At 38.7% G+C, this 21,227-nt stretch overlaps 1 protein-coding gene across 1 annotated transcript in view; it reads left to right on the top strand.

Moving 5' to 3' along the window:
• The first annotated feature begins 3,411 nt into the window (after positions 1-3,411).
• LOC120770753 overlaps positions 3,412-21,227 on the top strand; it is a 29,221-nt gene continuing 11,405 nt past the window's right edge. The window contains exon 1 of the mRNA XM_040098340.1: positions 3,412-4,691. Within this exon, the coding sequence (XP_039954274.1) occupies positions 3,412-4,691 (1,280 nt within the window). The remainder of the gene's footprint in view (positions 4,692-21,227) is intronic.

The following is a 21,227-nucleotide window of genomic DNA, read 5'->3' as shown; positions in this document are numbered from 1 at the left end:
TGCCCACAACACCATATCATTTGCAATCAAGTAACGGAAGCCCTTTTTAAAGCGAAAAGGAAGTTCTTCAACATCTCGTTGTATCGTATCGAGAGCTTCCCCGCAAAACGGTCGATGAATCCAGCTTCCATGATGAAACATATTCAAATGGATTGAAGCTGATCGACTTCGCCGGGCCCAACATATGTTACCTATACTACTAGAGTCCAGCCAAGACAAATTTATCAAACTACCTGGCTGTCTCCACAGATTGATGATGTTGTGATAGATGGAAGACACGTCTCCAGCGTTTTTGACGTGTGTACGTTCAGAGGTCCTTGTATTCACTCGGACTCTTATTGTAGCGAAGCTACGTACCGGTCTCTATGCAGCAAAAACAAGGCAACTAACACAAGAAGGGTTCGACGTCCAGAAGCTGGTATAACAACAGACCGCAGAATTGGAAAGGATATCTCCGAGGGAAACGAGGTTTCAGACAGGGCAATGAATATACTGTTGGAGAAATAATTCGAGCTGCAGTGCTGAAAAGCGAACGTACAATGTTCTATAAGAGTGTACAACTGCTGCCGTACGCCGATTACTTCGACATAATTGGACTCAACAACAGTTCTTCTCTCTATCTTTGACTGGATAATGGAGCAAAGCAATTGTGTCATGCGAGAAGAAATATAAATTATCAAGAGTAGTGTTGAATTAACAGGCACTGCCTCCTATCTGTGTGTATGGCCTGAGCAAACTATTACGTGAGATCAGATCTAGAGAGTGTAAACTTAAACATTATAAACTATTAGTAATCGATTAGTCGGGATAAAAAAAAGAAATTGAGAAATACTAACACGTTTTGCTACTTTACAACACTCGGCTTTTTCGCACCATCACCCACTTGTAAAGCTCTCGAAAATTCGGCATTGAAGAAGGACCACTTTTGTCAAACTGATTTACTATTTTTTATACCTGCTCTCTGGGGTCCAAAAACAGGTAGCCTGAAAACAAAATAATTTTCGATATTATGAGCTACCTGCTTTATTATTCCCAACGTACTATAAAACCGCACTCCGTCAAACCAAGTGCGGCAGTGAAAAGCCCCTAAAAACAGGTAGGAGGAATGAGTTCACGCTTATGAACTGGCAACTTTTAACTTTTAGTCAGGTAAAAATGTCCACTAGAGGAATGCTATAAAAGGAGCAGTATACAATCGGATACTTCATTAGCACTTCGAACAGCAATTAGTTTACATTCACGAAAAGCAAATATCTGAAACTTCATATATTCTACGAATTGTTGAGGCATGAATAACTTAAGAGTAGAAACTAGATACTACACTCCCGCCTTGATGGAAAAAGGAAAGTGGTTAACAGTACAGGAATATCAAAGGATGAACGCTGTTATCGTTTGCGGACCTCCAGACTCACCTGATCCAACATCGGAACTTACTCACTCACCAACTGTACCAGGAAATCAGCCAATGACAAATTCAGAGAGCATTTGCGAACATAAGAACATTGAGTTCAGACGAGAAACTTTCAGAGAGAATTTGTATCCAAAAGGTTATGATGGCAACGTAAACATGACTGGACCTTCGGCAGCTTCGGACACTGAAGTGGTACGCAGCGAGATTATTAAAATTAGTGGATTATCGACCAGCTCAACGGAATCCGAGCTTCCTGGTTATGAAACGATGATGGCAGATGAGGTAATAGCTCCGAACACTGAAGATAAAGAAAGCCTTCTTGGTTATGAAACTATGATGGCAGATGAACCAACAGCTCGGAACACTGAAAATGAAGAAAGCGTTTCTGAATTGTCGACAAGTTCAACGAAAGAAGCAGAAACGTCACATCACTACAGCGGAAGCAATTGCTCATTTCACGAATCTTCAGATTACTCAGATGACGACAGCGAAATCAGTTATGAGGTTAGTTCCCCATTTTCACCAGATCAACAATCTACTTCGACTCCACGAACACCACGTCAACGTATTTATATGTTGGAACCATATACAGGCACGCCCACTACATCGCATAGGCGGATCCGAAGAAGGCACTTGAATTTCAATGATCCAAATTTGATTTACGAACTGTCCGATATTTCCGATGATGAGGATGAAAACGACGAACCGCCAGCGAAAAGACAGGCAAAGGATGATGGCACTACACTTAATGGACCGACTGCAGAATGGGTCAATGATACTATGAAATTGTATAGGTTAAGGAGCACAGCTCAGTGCTGATTTTTAGATTTAAGATAAATATTATAAGACCTAAATATTAAAAAAGTTTGTAGACTAATTTAGCATAAGGATTAAGAAATATTTGTAATGTAAAACGCCATAAAAAGATAATATGGTGATATTTTTTTCTGTATAAAATTTTTAAAAACTAAATAAGTTAAAATCTAGTTTTGTTTTTTAATATAAAATCATAATAAGAGGTTGTATGGATGTCCTGTGGTAGAAAAGGTTTTTTTCAACCAAATACTATATCAAAATTTTTTTATTGTTACAAACATAAACTATTAAAAAAGAAATCCTAAAATTTTGGAAAAAAATATTTAAAATTCGCCTAATGAAACCTCTCCGAAAAAAGATGCACCCGCATTGGTAGGATAACTCCCTACAAGATTACCTAAAGTAAGGAAAATACGTGTTTTAGTTAAAAGCTTAACGTAGATCTTGGACGAAGGAGAAAAAACCGAAAAATTGCAGCTTTTTTTAAGTTGTAATAAAAAAATCATTCTTCAAAGTCTTTAAAATTGTATCTCACAGACCTGTATAACATTTCATACAGATCGGTTGAATATTTCTGGAAAAATCATGCCAACACAGTTTCGAGAAAAACGCCTTTAAAGATGGCGCCTTTAACCTAGCTATCATTGAGCGTACAAGTTCTCAAGACTGTATCTCCGAAATTATTATTTGGATCAACTTGAAAATTTAGGACAATATTTTATAGGTGCAAAATATATTAACTTCTAACTAATCAATAATCGAATTTTGTCAAAGGCGAACAACAAAATTAACAAAACTCTATTTTTTATTAAAGATAACTCCATTTTTTAGTAGTCAAGAGCAGGTAGATTACTTGCGAAACTTTAAGACTTAACATAAAACCATATATCTTCGAACATATTCGGCACACTAAACACACTTCGGAAAACGAGCGGTAAGTTCTCGTCCCTGAAAATCAGGTAGGTAAAAGATGTTCGCCACCTGAACGTTAGGTAGATAAAATAGTATAAAATGGTCAGTAATACAGCGGGATACTTCATTATCATTTGGACTAGCAGTTAGATAACATTGATCCGGAGCAAATATCCCCAAATAAAAATATTCTATAAGCTATTTATTACAATATGAATAATTTAAACATAGAGACTAGAAACTACACTCCCCACGACTTGACAGAAACAGGAATGTCCTTAGAAGAAGATCGAAGGACGAATGCTGTTACTTATCGCGAACCTTCAAACTCAACAGATAAGGACTTGGAGGCTAGAGGCAGACGAAAACGAGTCGAAGAGAATATGTATCCCACAGAGAATGTGTATCCTTGTACTTTTGAAGGCAACGTTGACATTACCAGACCTCCGACTGCTCCTTACATTGAGTTTAGACCAGAAAATTCAGCGGTAATATCCGAAGAGAATTTGTATTCTAGAGCTTTTGTAGGCAACGTTAACATTACCAGACCTCCGCTAGCACTGAGAAGCTCTAATTATTATTATTACATGGAAAATTTACAAAGAGAAGCTGAATTCTATAGACGCACTGAAAACTATACTCACGCCTGGCGGGATTTAATGGAAAAAGAATATCAAAGGAAGAATGCTCTTATTGATTGCGGACGTCCAAACTCAACTGATCCAGGTTTCGCTGTTATTCCTGCAGAGTATTTGCATCCTAACACTTATGAAAACAATATGGACCTTATCATACCTCCGACAGCTCCAATATTGAATCGCTACAATATGTATAACTTACAAATAGAGACTGGATACCACACTAGCGCCACCATGGAATATGGGGTGGGGTTAATAGAAGAGGAATATCGACGGACGAACGTTGCTATGAATTGTGGACCCCGAGACTCATCTTATCCAGCTTCGGAGTTTTGTCATTCACGCACTGTACCAAGCTTATATGCTAGAGTTGACGTAAACATTAGTGGATCTCCAGCTCCGGACACTGAAAAGTCAGACAGCGAGATTATTGACGTTTGTGGTTTGTCGATTTCAAACACTGAAGTTCCATACACTGAAGAGGTAGACAGCCAAATTATTGACGTTTGTGGATTATCGATTTCAAACACCGAAGTTAAAGTAATAGAAAGTGATTACATTGACGTTTGTGCATTATCAAGAAGTTTAACGAAATCCGAGCTTCTTGGTTCTGACGACAGTGATTGTGAGGTTGGATCCCCGTTTTCGCCAGATCAGAAACTTACTTCGACTCCGCAAGCACCACGTCAACGACATATTATGTTGGAGCCATATGTTGGCACGCCCACCTCATCGCATAGGAGAATCCGAAGAAGGCGCTTGAATTTCCATGATCCGAATATGATATACGAGCTGTCGGATATTTCCGATGATGAGAATGAAAACGACGAACCGCCAGCGAAAAGACCAGCAATTGATGAGGACATTACACATAATGAACCGATTGCAGAATGGGTCAATGATATAGTGGAACTGTATAGATTAAGGAACGTAGAATGCGCACCAGTTCAATCGTGAATTTTATAATAGATTAAGGATGAGTTTTTTTATTACTTGGTTATAAGATTATTTTTGTAGACTTTTGTGTAGTTAGACCTGTTTTTAAAAAAAATATGTAATGTATCATGCCAAAAATAGTGCTAATAATATTATTAAAACCTTTGTGAGATTTTTGTTAAACAAAATAATTGATTTCGAATTAAATATATTCATATAAAATTACAGTATTATAGTTAATAAAAATTTTGTATCTAAAAACATTGAAACTGCAAACTCATTGTGTTTGAATGTTCATTATCATTCAAAAGAACTTTCTTTCACATTTATTTTTCGAAGCTGATGGTGATGATCTGTTGAGTACTAATTTCAATGACTCCTTCGGACATTTTGACTGATAACTGGCACATGACACTTGCACTTGCACTTGCAAAAGCCTTAATCGATTGCCCGCAATAGACTTCAAACTATACATAGCCCCGCAGAAAAAAATCAAACAGTGTGATATCCTTTACCTTCTTACCGAAGTGTTCTTAAGGAGTTAGATTTTGTAGGCCCACAAATCAAAATCATTTCGCTAAGTTAGTACAAAGGGGTTGATATTGAGTCTGTGGTAGTAGTCGGCCGATTTTCGTCCACCAAAGATAATTCATTTAATTTTTATAGGAAATCTAACAGATTGACCAATATACAGTATTGGACAAAATTAAAGCACCCCCTACTTTGGTTCAGCTCGAACTTGGTTGGTTTCTAATGTACTTATATTAAATAAAGCTTTACATTATCAATTTTCAAAATTAAATAAGTTTAAAAAACAAATGCATTTTTGTTTAACAACTACCTGTACAAAGCTAAAGCACATCGGTTTGAAAATAATATCTGAAAATTAAAAAATATAATAAATAATAATAGCAAATCCTTTAAGGAGGTATTCTGGTCTAGACGCCTGAATTTTAGGCATTTTTTAAACTAAGATAAAATATAAAAAAATTGCATGAAATAAAACCAAATTTCGTCGAGATGCGGGCCGGCGAAGTGGTGGCTTAAAAAAAAACCGGTGCGTCCTGGGTTACGTGATTTCAACCCTCGTAGAGATCTAAAACACAAAAAACAAGAAGATTCTTCATTAGTAAGGATGTCATTATCGGAATGACTATTTTCAAAAACAAAAAAATAACAAAATGGCGTCGACTTGAAAAAAATTTTTTTTAGCCGATTTTTTCGACCTTTTCGAACTTTTTAAAAATACTTCAAATCAAAATTTTTGGAATTTTTTAAAGGAATCGGTTTAGCAGAACTTGAGATATCATGTCAACCACCTCAAAAAAAGTAGTTTCGAGAAAAACGCGTTTTAAGTTTAGGAGACAATTCTAGTGAACACGGACGCCCCGTCACAAAATGGGCTGCATCTCCGAAAATAAGTCGAATTTTGAAAAATCCTTCCACGGTCATATTTTTGAAAGTCTAAACTTTCAAAATATGCAAAAAAATCGTTTTTTTTAATTCTAGACCAGAATACTCCCTAAATTTGGATGACTAAAACGCATATTTTAGGCAAAGAAGAAATTATTTATAATTACTTATTATCTATCATGTGGTATGCCATTCCAAGCAATTTGTTAAGGTATTTATTTCGGAATTAACGATCTTCCATAAGTTCTCGGTGGATTTGACATCGAGTGATTACACCCATTACAAGTCTAGAACTTTAACTCTGTAACTTCACAACCATGTTTTGCAATGCCTAGAGCTATGCTTAGTAGCATAGTATTGCTGAAAGCACAATTTCAGTGGAATTTCCTCTCCAGCATACGGTAGCGTTTTTTAAAATATCGGTGTAAACAAATTGGTCCTTATTCCATTTATTATATGAATATGTCCAGTCCCGTGCTTAGCGAAAGAGCTCCAGTTTATAACATTACCACCTCCATATTTAATGGTCACAACATAATACTTAGGTTTCAGCCCTTGTTCTTTCGGCCTTCTCACACATCTTATGCCATCCGAATCTTTAATATTATATTTCAATTTGTCCAATCGCAATTATGAATTTGGCTTTTCAATTTTTTGCTGAAGTACATAGACAACTTTCTAGCTGGACGCCAACAAAACAACCCGGCCACAACTGCTCGCCTTTTAATTGTTCGGGCATTAACTAGTTAACAAAAGTGTTTCTGTGGCATACATTTGCGATCAATGAATCGTTTCTTTATGTAGTCTTTCACTGTCTTTCTCAGCTGCGCTCAGAAAGTACATTCATCGAATATTTATACCCTGAACAGGGTATATAAAGTTTGTCACGAAGCTTGTAACACCCAGAAGGAAGCGTCGGAGACCCTATGAAGTATATATGTATATAAATGATCAGTATGTTGAGCTGAGTCTATTTAGCCATGTCCGCCTGTATATATACGAACTAGTCCCTCAGTTTTTAAGATATCGTTGTGAAAATTTGCAAGCGCCTTTTTCTCTTCAAGAAGCTGTTCATTTGTCGGAACTGCCGATATCGGACCACTATAACATATAGCTGCCATATTAACTGAACGATCGGAATAAAGTTCTTGTATGGATAACTTTCACATTTGACAATGTATTCTCACGAAATTTGGTATAGATTATTTTCAAAGGCAACAATGTAATCTCCGACGAAATTGTTCAGATCGGCTCACTATAGCATATAGCTGCCATACAAACCGAAAGCTTGTATGGAAAACTTTTCTGGTTTCTCGGTGAATAGCTGCGACAAGTAATTTTTACAGGCTTCTCCTGAAGCCAACAATACTCCATTAAAGAAGTTCTGCCCTTTCTGTTGGTCAATTCTAGCTATTTTTTCGATTGCTTGCTTCAATCTTATCAGTTGTTGGCAGTGAAATATAAAATCAATCGTTCGACCAGGCTGAAGCAGCTCATAGTGCATGATTCCTTTCCAAGCCTACCAAACACACAGCATAAGCTTTCGAGGCGTCAAACCTGGCTCTTTGTGATCATTTGTTGAGCTTCACCACGCTTGGACCGTGATGCTTTTTGCAGATTTTTGTCATATTTGATGCACTTTTCGTCTACTGTTACCATTCGCTTTAGATATGAATCGATTTCATTTCGTTTTAGAATAAAGAATTGCAGATGTCCGGTCCATTCGGTCCATTAAATTTTTCTCAGAGAATTTGTGTGGTACCCAAACATCGAGCTTCTTTTTGTAGCCAGACTTTTCTAAATGGTTCAAAACCGTTTGATGATAAATTTTAAGTTCTATAGCTTCATCGACTTTTTCATCGACAGGTCGACCAGAGCGAAGTGCATCTTTCACATCGAAATACCGTGTAGCTACTTATATTATTTGCAGAAAATGATTTCCATTTAATTTCATTGAAATATTTTCGAAATTCAACTATATTGTGCTTCCACGCTGTCGCGACTTTTTGACTTGGATCTTGAAAACAACAGGGCAGCGACACTTAACCCCAACTTTAGAAGTTGAGTCTATTCGCAGTCACAACACTATCGCTGCGGTTAACGCAGAGCTGGTTCAATGTAGCACACCTGTTCGCGGGAGGTAGGCAGACGGATGTGCATATAAACTACAAGTATGTAACTGTTGAACTCACTGCAAGTCACCAAGCTTGGCAATCGATGGGAGGCAGCAAACCACAACCACAAAAGTACTGACATCTGCGTGCAAAACGCGAAAATGGTAGAGGAAAGAGCGAGGAGAAGCAGAAAAAGTACAATTACATAACGGTAGCTATATCACAGCTGATTTTGTACTTCAGTGGCGTTTCTGGTCACGGCGGTGTTGCGTTGACTTCTACTGCCAATGACAGCACGACAAACATACACAACAGCAGAAGCAACAAATACACCACAGCAAAAATAACAAAAACAACTGGCGCAAGCGACGTTGAAATTTACGAAACACAGTTTTGCATGCAACGCGCCAGCAATCAGCACCGCTCTGGAATTGTACAAAGTGCGAGTTGTTGCCATTTTCCCATAAGCAACAAAGGCGGCGCTTTTTGTTGCATGGAAATTTTGGCGAAAATTGGCCGAAAGTCACGTTCACTACAAGCTGGGGACCACACAGCGGCCGACACTGCATATGCAAGTCGTGTTTACGCTTACTCGCGCAGGCGGACACTCACATAAGTGTCTAAGTGTGTGTGTGAGTTACTGACCTCTCAATATGCGGTGGGGAACCCGACTCATATGCAGATATTTGGAAGTTTTTCGTTTGTACGCTGGAGTCACGCAGAAAAGTGAATTTGTGAATTGCTTTAGTAAGAACTTTGCCTTTGGCGTAGTGTTTAGATAAGCGCACACATACACATACACACCCGCGTGGATGCATATGCATGAAGTGCTAAGGTAGTTAGTAATCCAAGAGTTGCAATTTTTAATCATTTGAAAGTACGCGACCGGTTCTATGGCAATTTAGTCTCACTTGGATCTGTAATTTTGTCTTGACCGCTGTTGGTAAAGGTCGTGTCTGCTGATTTCAGAATAATAGAGAAAGAGCGAGATTGGGCGTTGATTTTATTCCGCTTTTTGAAAAGATCGATGCTTGGATGCTATAAACACTAAACACCAAACATCAAAAATTGAGTACACGTGGCCTCATACTGATTGTCTAAAAAACACTCTCAAGTGGACCGAAAACGGTTACTTTTTGCTTCAATACCGACTGTCAAAAATTGGTTATCGAGAACTCTCTGCCAAGTGATCCCGAAACAGTTACCTCGGATAATAATAATATAGTGAACAGCGGTACATGATCCTGCTCCCATGTTGCGATAGACGGAAGGCACGTCTTCAATGTTTTAGACGTATGAACGCTCCGAGGCCATAGCATTGACTCGGACCACTATCTTGTTGCAGCCAATCACAACAGACAGCCGAACGATTCTCTGCTCGACTTGCAGTGCTGCTCTCTAAAAGCACTCATCTGCCGGTATCGGTATAGGGAAACTGTTAGAAGATATTTTAAGCTCCTTACGTACACAAAAACATTGCTTCTCATTTCGTACAATGAAGAGTACCGTGTCGCAGTGAAGAGAAAGCAGAATGCCTAACTCGCAGCCTTACAATCAACTTTAACATGCACGGTATAGGAAAGATAGCGAGAGTTGAAGCGGAAAGCGTCAGACGTAGAGCAACATCAAAAGCTCCACCAGGATCGGGAAGGAGCTCTTCGAACCATTCAATACCAAACAAGGTTGTAAACAAGGCGACTCTCTATCATGCAATTTTTTTCATTCTATTCCTGGTGAAAATAATTCGGGCTGCAGAGCTGAATAGAGAAGGTACAATCTTCTACAAGAGTATACAACTGCTGGCGTATGCCGATGACATTGATATCATTGGCCATAACAACCGGGTCATTGGTTCTGCTTTTTCCAGGTTGAACAAAGAAGCGAAGCGGTAAACGAGTTCAAGACGAAATCATTATCTCATGTCATTAAACAAACATTCATCACTCTCACTGTTGACAGTCATAACTTGGAAGTCGTAGGTAATTTCGTATACCTTGGAACTAGCAGTAACACCAACAACAACGTAAGCCTGGAAGTCCAAGAAGAATAACTCTTGCCAACAGGTGCTACTTCGGTCTGAGTAGGCAATTGAGAAGTAAAGTCTTCTCTCAATGAACAGAGACCGAATTCTACAAGTCACTCACTGCTAAACGGTGCAGAGGCATGAACGATGACGACATTTGATGAGTCAACGTTTCAGGTTTTCGAGAGAAGGTTTATGGTGCTTAGCGCGTTAGCCACGGCGAATATCGCATTCGATGGAACGATGAGCTGTATGAGATATAACACGACTTTGAAATAGTTCGACGCAGTACACGCCGGGGGAATCAGAGGAAGACCTCCACTCCGTTGGGTAGACAAGGTGGAGAAGAACCTGACTACACTTGGAATACTCATTTACCGCCAAACAGCGAAAAGGAAGAACGACTTGTGGGCTGTTAGAAACTCGGATAGTATAACCGCGTAAGCGGTATCTACACCAATAACGAAGAATAAAAAAGTGAAATAATTACATAGGGCTTATCCTTAATAGAAAGATTTCAAAGCGGCCAAATGTTGACTCTCTTCGACATCTCCAGTACACTGCACACGAGCCAACAAAGCACTTAAAGGCATTTTACACATAGTCCCCGTACACATTGCCGGCAGGTGAGTTACTGGGAAGTGTGTTGGATCACTACTTACATATCAACGAGCGATATGTGAATATGGATAAGTCACTGGGGGTATGCCTCTGTGAGCTATTTTACTCGTATGAATGACTCGAAGTTCGGAGGGAAGGTTGAAGAGCGAGTTCTCTGTTAGGAGCTTTCCGTCAATCGGAATACCTGATCACTGTTAAGTTTTTCTGGCATAAATTGCTGCTATTACGATGACCTTTTTTAAAGAAATGAGCATTCACTCCAATTGTAGAGTGGCAATATTAGTGCTGGACTCGCTAACTGTGCACTCCAAGCCAGTCAAAGAGACTGGTTTGTCTACCTGGTCATTGTGGATTCGCTAGCAACTGAAAAGACGATGAGTTAACCAGAAACGGTCTCCTTTCTCCGTGCACATCGCAGTGAGACTAAGTTGGGTCTCCATTGTCGTCTTGCATTTTAATAATGGACAAATTGACCTCGCGTGCGTTTAGCAAACGCTGGTCAATGACTGGATCCTGTGCAAATACAAGTTTCTTTTGGCCTAGAGTACAACGTTGGAGATTTTCTGAGCTACTTGCCCTTATCAAAGTTCATCTAGCTGCAATCGTAATGGTTCTTACTGGACATTGTCCAATAAACATTCATGCGGTAAAGCTAAGCATCTTGGCGAACACAAATTGTATGGAGAAGGATGAGATGAAAACATCCGTGCACTTCCTCCTCCATTGTCCAACCTTTTCAAGACTGAACCAGGCGATCTAACCGTAACTGGCATTAGCCGTTTCAATAAATTTATGACTGGTTCAAAGCGCTTTGCCCATTTGTACCACTGGCGCTTAGGATTTATTATACTTGTAGAAGGACCATAAAGGCCCAGCGTTCTAAGTTTTCAAAGTGCGATATGTACCTGTTAAAATCGATCCCATAACCTAACCTAACTATATTCCTTCGAATCTGGTAACAAGCAACTTTTTCATATATTCAAACTGCAGGAAAATACTTACCGAAAATTAACTTAGAAAAGAAAAAACCAACGAGACTGAAGGAAATTTGAAGCAACAGACAGATTGTACCACAAAAATTTTATCGATAAGTTGGAAAACCGCAGGAATTGGCCAATTGCCCTCGAAGGCAACTAGGTGTAACTAAATGCAATATTGTCAAAAAATGGGATTTTCTTTGAAATTTATGCAACTTTTCAGACTGAATAACACATACTATATTTGAACTATGTTAAATGTTCTTGTCCATATTCAAATATTTATTGCTCCCATCTAAAGATTGGAACCACTGTCAAAGAGAGAAAAAGAACATACTTCGGCTTGAATACATAAAGGGGAGAAAAGCTTAGATTAGGTTAAGAGTTAATCGCGAAGAAAACTAGCGTAAGCTAAACTATACCTGTAATCAGAAACTTTTATACTCTCGGAACAAAGTTGCTAAGGAGAGTATTATAGTTTTGTTCACATAACGGTTGTTTGTAAGTCCTAAAACTAAAAGAGTCAGATATAGGGTTATATATACCAAAGTGATCAGGGCGACGAGTAGAGTCGAAATCCGGATGTCTGTCTGTCCGTCTACTTTTAATGATAAAATTATCTTAATTTACATTGTTAAAAAAAATAATTAATTAACTGCGTTTAGGATTCACTAAGGAAAAATATGTACATTGAAGATTATGCTACGAATTTTTGCCAACCACCATTATAAGCAAGACGTAACACAGCATTATCATACATCAGATATACTATATAAGTTTACAAAGCTTTATGCACAAATTCTTCACAAAATACGATATTCAATTTAATGCTATTAACAAAATGCCAAATTTAATCAAAAATCAACCACAGATCTTATTTGCACATAAAGTAAACGAACAAATTTAATTAAATTTAATAAAATACATCAAATTTGTACTCAATAAAGTAAAGCAGTGACACAGCCGGAAGACAATTTACTGCAGCGTTCTCAAATATTTGAACGTGTTTCACTATCCAGCAAAATTTATGAAGTCAACCACAATTCACAACACAAAGTAAGCGACTTTATTGCATGACTGATTCGAAATTTTCACACAAAATAAAATTGAAGGCATAAAAGCATTAACACTACTTAAATTCTCTTAGTTTGGCATGAAACATTGTGGTTTTGCTTGTTAAACGAATGATGAGAGCTGTCGCATGCAAAGATGTGTACACGGCGTATGAGTGACTTAATGTCAGGCAAGAACTGCTAAGGCGAAAGTTAGGCTGTTATTATTTAAAAAGAAGAAAAAACGTTAATTTCGGCAGCACTGAAGCTACAATACCCTACACAGATGCATTTTAAATGGTATAAATGTGTATAAGACTACCTTTAGCTTGATTTTGAACGGTCAGTTTGTATGGCAGCTATATGCTATAGTGATCCGATCTGAACAATTTCTTGGGAGATTGTGGTTCTGGCTTAGATAATAATCTGTGTCAAATTTCCTGAAGATATCTCGTCAAATAAACGAATTTTTCATACAATAACTTGATCTTGAACGTCCAGGTTATATGGCAGATATATGCTATAGTTGTCCCATCTTTACAATTTCTTGAGAGATAGTCGCACTAACTTGGATACAAACACATATCAAATATCGTGAAGATACCTTATCAAATAAAAAAGTTTCCATACACGCACTTGGTTCCGATCATTCAGTTTGTATGACAGCTATGCGCTATAGTAATCCGATTTGTAAAATATCTTAGGAGATTGAGGCGCTGGCTTGGATAATCATCTATACCAAATTTCATGAAGACAACTTGTTAAATAACGGGTTTTTCAATGGGGACCTACAAAGTTAAACCGATAGCGACAGCAAAGGATGCCGTAGGTTTTCATGCTCTTTTGACATTTCTCTTCAGTAAGGTACGCCATATCATCATGAAAGATATAGGGTCTAACAAAGAATCGAAATTATTAAAACTTACTACTGAAATTCACAGCCAGTGGCCTCAAGAGCGCTACGTTCAATTTATCGTCGTCATAATCGTCCTGTCATATCAACAATTGAGCGTCTAGTGGAAAAACTTGAATCCACAAGCACAGCACAAAATGTTCTCGTACCAGTGAGATAAAGAAGTGCCCATAGTGACGAGAATATTGCTGCCGCTAGCGCATCAATTAAGGAAAACCCAAATAAGTCTCACACACTTCGGTCTCAAGCGTGGAGAATCTCTGTGAGAGTTTTGTGAAAAGAACTTGACCTTCATCCTTACAAGGTCAAATTGACGTAAGCACTGAAGTCGCTCGACAATCAGAATCGTCGTATGTTCGTAAATTAGGCGAAGCAATAACTTGAAATTTATCTGGATTTTCATCGCAAAATCATCTTCAGCGATGAGGCTCATTTTTGGCTGAGTGGCTTAGGCAATAAACAAAATAAGCGTTAATGCTCGGGCAACAATCCACACGTACTCCATTAGACACCATTGGGATCCCGAAAAAAATACGGTTTGGTGCGGTTTATGGGCCGCCCGGCGGCGTCTTTGGGAAGTACTTCTGCCGTGATGATCAAGACCGACACGTTACTGTGAATGATAACCGAATATTGTTGGCCCGAATTGGATGACATGGACTTGGACAATATGTGGTTTCAACAGAACGGCGTCACAAGCCGCACAGTGAATGTCACAATCGATTTATTGAAAACCAAGTTTGGTGAACGTATTGTCTCACGAAATGGTCTACATAGTCAATTGGCCGAATCGGTCGTGAGATTTGACGCCGTTAGACTATTTCCTGTGAGGCTACGTTAAGTCTATGGCCCATGCCAACAATCCAGCGAAGCCAAGTTCAACATAGAGACATAAAAGTCAAAAAGAGCGGATAAATTTTAAAAATTTCTTAGAAATACAATCAGAGTAAGTAAGGATGCCTACTCCATTTGTTTGCCTTTCTTTAAGAATGAAGGTGGTTATGAAATGAAATTAATTATTTAAACTTCCTACTCTCTCCATTTTCTTTTATTATGAAAATTTTTCAAATAATAATACCCTTCGACGGAATATTTTATTGCTGTAAATGAGACAAGAGAACGAAGTTGAAGTGAATAAAGTTGTGTAGCGACTATCTTTAAATTTTCCTATGCATTTATTTACTGCGTGTTATTTGTACCTATGTATCTACATAGTAGTCGAAATAAAACCTTGTTGTTGTAGTTGAAGTGTATATTCAAAACGGAAACTTCAACGCACACGATTGAGCTAACTGTATAGCAACATGAGTGCTCATTATAAATTCATGCGCAACGAAGAATTTATTTGTATGAAAAACCCTGAAAGGCAACACCAACTGAATGAAACTCAGTTAAGCATAGCACATATAACTTTAAAGTGTTAATCTTCGGTTAAAAGGTAAAGCCAAAGAGCATCTCAATAAATTTTATCACATTTAGAATATGTTTTTTTCCTTGCTTATTTAAGAGAGACTGTGAACTTACTTTAATAATATTAAAGATCATATTGCATCACGCATCTATCTTTCAGTTAGTACTTTAAAAGAGAACAATACTTTGCCTCATAGAGAGACATGCCTAACTACAACTTTCATAAAAGCGCTGCTCGCCTTTAGCGTCCTTCAGTCTTGGCAGACTTGCCGTGGCGAAGAGGCTTAAGTAATAGTAATGGGCACAACTCAAATGAGAACGTGCATTCCTTTTATGAACTAAGAAAGATACCGCATAATTCTCTTTTAAGCCAACACTAACTAACATCAACACCATCTTAAACCAATATATCGAGATACCAGCGGTGATGGCTGAATGGTCTGTGAGCGGAATTTGAATTGCTGGTCGCGAACGATCTCCTTTGATGCCCACGAGAGGTCTGAAATTTTAAATACCTTCACTACGCCTAATGGGAAACCTTTCCGTCTGATTTGTCGAGAGACTAAAGTTAAAATAGCGAGTGCTAAGCTAAGTACCCTATGCATACCAAGCACACAAATGAAACCCTCTATTTACAAAGCAACAATGGGGACCAACCAAAGTACACTGACTTTTAAATACGAAACTCAACGCAAGAAAAAGAAAAAATACCTAAATCAAGTGAGAAAGAGTCGCCACCAAAAGGCAGTCTCCTCAGTTGATAGTGCAGTAAAGTAAGGCACTTCAGTGATCTGTCCAGGAACAGCCTACACGTGGTTGTCATAAGTTGTCATAGTTATGGGCTCGACAATTCCGCGGGTCTCCATACCAAGATTGACTGCTCGAAAACCATTAGACGCTACGAGCTTTTTTGGATTTCTGACGAGTGGTGTCGCTAAAATTAAATGATAGCTTCAAATAGAAGCTTATACCCGCCAAAGATATTCTAAGAAGATCCCGTGCTTGCATTTGGCTACATCCTCTAGAGCAGCTAATCCATATCTGGCACAGATGATAAAGCTCAAAGAAGAAAAACCTAAGAAACCTGCAATTCATAGCTTATGGCCATATACGAATAGTCGATTGCGAGAAGGAATCGAAAGTTGATAGTAAAATCAGCTTTTGTATCCGCAAGGCTCCTTCTCCTTATTTGGCACTACAACCGTGGGTCGGTCTGGGTCGGGAACCCGAAACATCGCCAGTTGCCTCCATCCTTTGCGAAGTCAGGCCATCTGAAAATCCCAAGTGCACACATGTTGTTTTTCCCTTGGTCCTTCCATTAGATGCATGGGCGCATTTGCTACCGTTGTCTATCCATGAGTCTCGAATCGAAGGAGTTTTTCGCTGGAATATCATCCTTATGCAAATCAGCACATTCATTCAATTTTTGGCGCTTAACTGTGTTCATGTCGCCGTATAGCTCATATAGTTCGTGGTTCCATCTTCATCGAGACTCATCACTCTCACGGTTGGCTTCAAAGATCTTGCAAAAAACAGTTCTTTTCCCACAAGTCTGGGATGAAGATATTCCAAAATGACAAAGCGACTGAAGATGACACTGAAAAGGACGACGCCGGCCAGTTGCTAAGAGATTTGGCTATAAGACAGCAGCAAAATGCCCCAGAAACAGTAAGGCACTGCATTGATCTACATGACTCGTAAAGTGCTACAGCTCATCTGACAACCCTGTTATTTAATAAAGGCATCGACATCAGTTTATTTGAAGCAGTCGAAAACGAACGCGATTAAAGGGCGAAATATAGGGGGATCTAAGTTGAGGTACTACTTTCAATTGCCTTTTTTGACAGATCGCTCGTTAGTCGTGTCAAGCTGTCATGTCATTTTTGTTCAATATTGTTCGACGTTTCATCATGGAAAGACTTTCGCCTGAACAAAGTTTCCCAAGCGACATTACTTTGCTCTATGGACTCTTAAGCAGTTCCAATAATATCCGAAGTTTCGAGACAAATTTTTTTTAGTGAGGCGGTCCGTTTCTGGCTCATTGGGTATGTAAACAAGCAAAATTGCCACATTCTGGATAAAGAGCAAACTGAAGAGATTGAAGAGCCGATAATTCATCCAGGAAAAACCACGGTTTAGTGTCGTTTGTAGGCCGATGGAATCATCGGTTCAAATATTTTCAAAAATGATAACGATGAGAACGGAACCGTTAATAATAATCGTTATCGCGCCATGATAATTGTATGCCTGAAATTGAAGCTCGTGATCTCATTTTAGTTTCAACAAAAGAGCGCCACATCGCATCAATCAATGGATTTAACGAAAGAGCAGTTCGGAGAGCAAATAATTTCACGTTTGAGGCCGGTCTATTGGGTATCAAGATCATGAGATATCACAACGTTAGACTTTTTATTGTAAGGCCATGTAAAGTCTAAGGTCCATGCGAACAATCCCACTTCGATTCAGGCCTTGGAGCAAAACATCACGCGTCTGATTCGCCAGTTACCAGTCGAAATGCTCCAACGAGTAATCCAAAATTGGACTCAACGGATGAACCATCTGAGACGAAGCCGAGGCCAACATTTGAAAGAGATAATCTTCCAAAAATATATACCAAAGAATATTCTTTCGAATGGTATTAAATATTCCCCATTAAATTTGAAGTTTCTTTGTTTTTTTTTCTTAAAAAAAGTAGGGAACCTCGAAATGGTTCAGACTTTATAATAATAATAAAATATATATTTAATAATTTTTATGTTTTTATTTTCAAACATAGCCTATCGCATAGAAAACTCGAAGCTTTTTACTAATAGCAAAAGGAAATAAAAAACAAATAAAAATGTGCAGGAAATCAATGCATTTTTTATGGTTCCAACAGTGAACCAACAAACGCCGTAGAATAAAGGAATTTGTAATGCCTTCCCACAGCAGCACGGTGACCGCGCTATACATACATAATACAGAGAAGAGCTTAGAACGAAAACATCGGTAAAAAACTTAAAAAAGTTACAACAATATACCCGTAAGCTGCTAGTATCAAGTGACTGTCACTGCTTTGTTTTAAAATTGCTAAACCCACAAAAGAAATATTTACAAAAACAAAGTATAAACCACACAGCGCATTATATATTTACACACATCGCATTAAGGCGACCAAGCAATAAATATCAAATACTTAATAGCAGGACAGTAGAAAATACCGTTAGAACCTGGCATTGGACGGCGCCTTCACACCGTGCGCAGAGCTTTCGTGCCAGGAATGTTGAACTATTGGAAATTTATTGCCATGCCATGCAAATCGCCACACATTATTGTTGTTGACATCGGTATTTTCAATCAACAAAAACTATGCATCCTGTAAAACTATATATAAATACAAACACACACACAAACAAATAAGTTATTTTAAAGTAAGAGAAGGAGAGACGGTTCTAAGAAGCGCCAGCATTTGCATTCATTGTTGCGCTGGACATAGACAGCTTGACGGCACTGCGAGCAGACCAGCTTTTAATTCACTCATATGTATATAGTATGCTTAGTATATATCTATATAGACAGCTTAACATTATGCTAATCGTAAAAATCTATAGACAGCTGAAAAATACCGTTGGGTAAACGCGCGAAGTATTAAACAAGAATTCGCAATGAAAAGCAGGAAACGCTGGTGGGGCAATCACTGCTGTGAAAAGAGACTGATTCGCTATCGCAGTTCCGTATGAAAAAGAGAGCACAAAATGTAGTATTTTAACTAGAAGAAGACCAACAGAATAGCTGATGCAAAACCCTTGAAATTGAGAATTAAGAAACCCTTTAAATGGCGCTATAAGAGTCATTCGCAGGTTTATTGATGTACGGTTGTTGTTGTTGTTGTTGTCGGAGCTTCAGAATTCTGACGAGTTGACAGTCCTTGGATCCGTTTTGGTCACGTAGACCCAACTATCGTGGGAACAGTCTTGATTTACGGCGGTTTTGTGTGGTGAGCTGTTTGAGCGGATACAGCGACTCGCTGTTCTCCGCATAATCAGAGCACAAAGAATTACTCCAACGGCTATGCTGGAAAAGTTACTCAACCTAACACATTGGCGTTGTAGTAGAAAGATCGATATCTGAACCAGCATCAAGATTAGCGGAGAAGGTTTCATGAAAGTCAAACTAAAAGAAGGTGGATGGCCAGAGAAATATCTACACAGACGTATCGAAAATAGTTAATGCAATGTTAACCATAATCTACTGCTAGAAGCTGGACCTCAGGCGACCCTTCAAACTTCCGGAATACTGCAGAGTCTTCCAATTCAAAGTTTTTGGGGCAGTTGAGTTAGCTTACGATATGGACAGATCAAAAATGACTAATGCAGTAGGAACCGAATTCGCCTAAAATCGTGAAATTGTCTACCTAGCGCCTGAAATACGCATCTCATGGCAAAATGTATAAAACAAAAGTTATTTGTCACATCATTTTCTACCGAAATGGTATTGATCATGACCGTAGGACGAACCGTTCCCGAAATACGAGCGAAAATGCGGCGCGCCACAGCGCAAGGTGAAAATTGTTGCAGCTCTCAGCTAACCTGTATTGGTCACCCAGAACCCATCGCGTGGAGGTGGCTGCTCTTCGGGTTCCTCCCAAGCCCAACCCAACCAACCATATGTTAGGCTTGTTTTAGTCTGAATCTGTGCCAAATTTATTGATAAAATCAGATTTTGTACTAAACTTTGTCACTTGTTGCCTAGATTTCAGTGTAGGGCGTATAAAACGATCACGAGATTAGGGGCCAATAACTTTAGAAGATGCCTCTGTCACCAGTTTGACGGTTCTCTCGACTGCCGCGGTGTGAGAGAGGAATTCACTAAATTTCCATTCCTCTGCAGTGTCTCCCGATAGCCCTTTTATGAGTTCTTCGTTAGAAACTGAACAAAGAACTGGTGGAACAGTCGAGGTAATAGTCTTCCAGTTAATCATATCGTAATAATTATTAGCTTTGAAATTCAGCTTTGGCACTTTATTACATCTAACCCTTCCATTTACAGTGTCAAACTCTGCTTCTCTGGCTGCCAGAAGACGGTCAAGGGCCAACTTTCTGACTTCTATCCGTTCGTCAGTCATCATACTAAGGAGAATGTTTTCTGGAAGAGCAAAGAAAGCATTCTGTTGAATGGATAAATCGACAACCTTGCGCAGTTTAGCTGGTAAGTATCTCGACCTTTGAATTGTAGCATAGAGATGGCGTGAGCCATCTTTGATGGAACTGTTGAATCTTATTGAGAACCACAAAGATGAGTAAACTGTAAGTATGTACTTGACCAAAATCTTTATTTCCTTTGTTGGTTTGTCAGTAGAAATGTATAATCTCAGAATTCTATTTGCACAGGTGAGCCAGCGAGATTTGCACATGTTACCTGTCTGTGTAATGACAACCAGGCTCCGCTATAAGAGAAATATGTTCCTTTTTGACAGTTTCGCGGTAGTACTTTTCACCTTCGCTGACTTGTGTAAGTGTATTGTCTTTGCGGCCGTCAAAATACAGCCCATATACAAAGTCAATACTTTCGGTGTTTTGGAGCTTAACTCCAACACTTTTTTTTGCCCGACTAATCTTGCATTTGTCAGTGACAAAGCTAGCCTGATCCTCTGTTATCAAACCTGCTTTTTTGGCATCCAGAAAAGCAGATGAAACAATCAAGGCCGCTGTTCTATCACTTACTCCAAAGCTTTGGGCAGCTAAAGTAGTGTGTTCTAATACTAGTGTGTTTTGTTTGGAAGAGAAAATTCATCATCAGCATCGTTTTTGGAAGAATCCATTGTGCGACGCACCTACATTGTTGTCGTCTGAATGAGAGTCTGGCTGATCTGAATAGTCACGTGTTCTAGCTGATACTTTTCTGGTAAGTGTTGATGTTGAATGACGCTTTGAAAGCTTTTCTTTACGTTCATTTTTCTTTGTAATCTTTTTTGTTTCAGGTAGATCAACACATCCAATGCGACCAATTCTT

This window comes from Bactrocera tryoni, chromosome 3, assembly GCF_016617805.1.
Source record: "Bactrocera tryoni isolate S06 chromosome 3, CSIRO_BtryS06_freeze2, whole genome shotgun sequence".
Classification (NCBI taxonomy): domain Eukaryota; kingdom Metazoa; phylum Arthropoda; class Insecta; order Diptera; family Tephritidae; genus Bactrocera; species Bactrocera tryoni.
The sequence above is the reverse complement of the archived record's forward strand: the minus strand, read 5'-3'. Positions and strand labels throughout refer to the sequence as shown.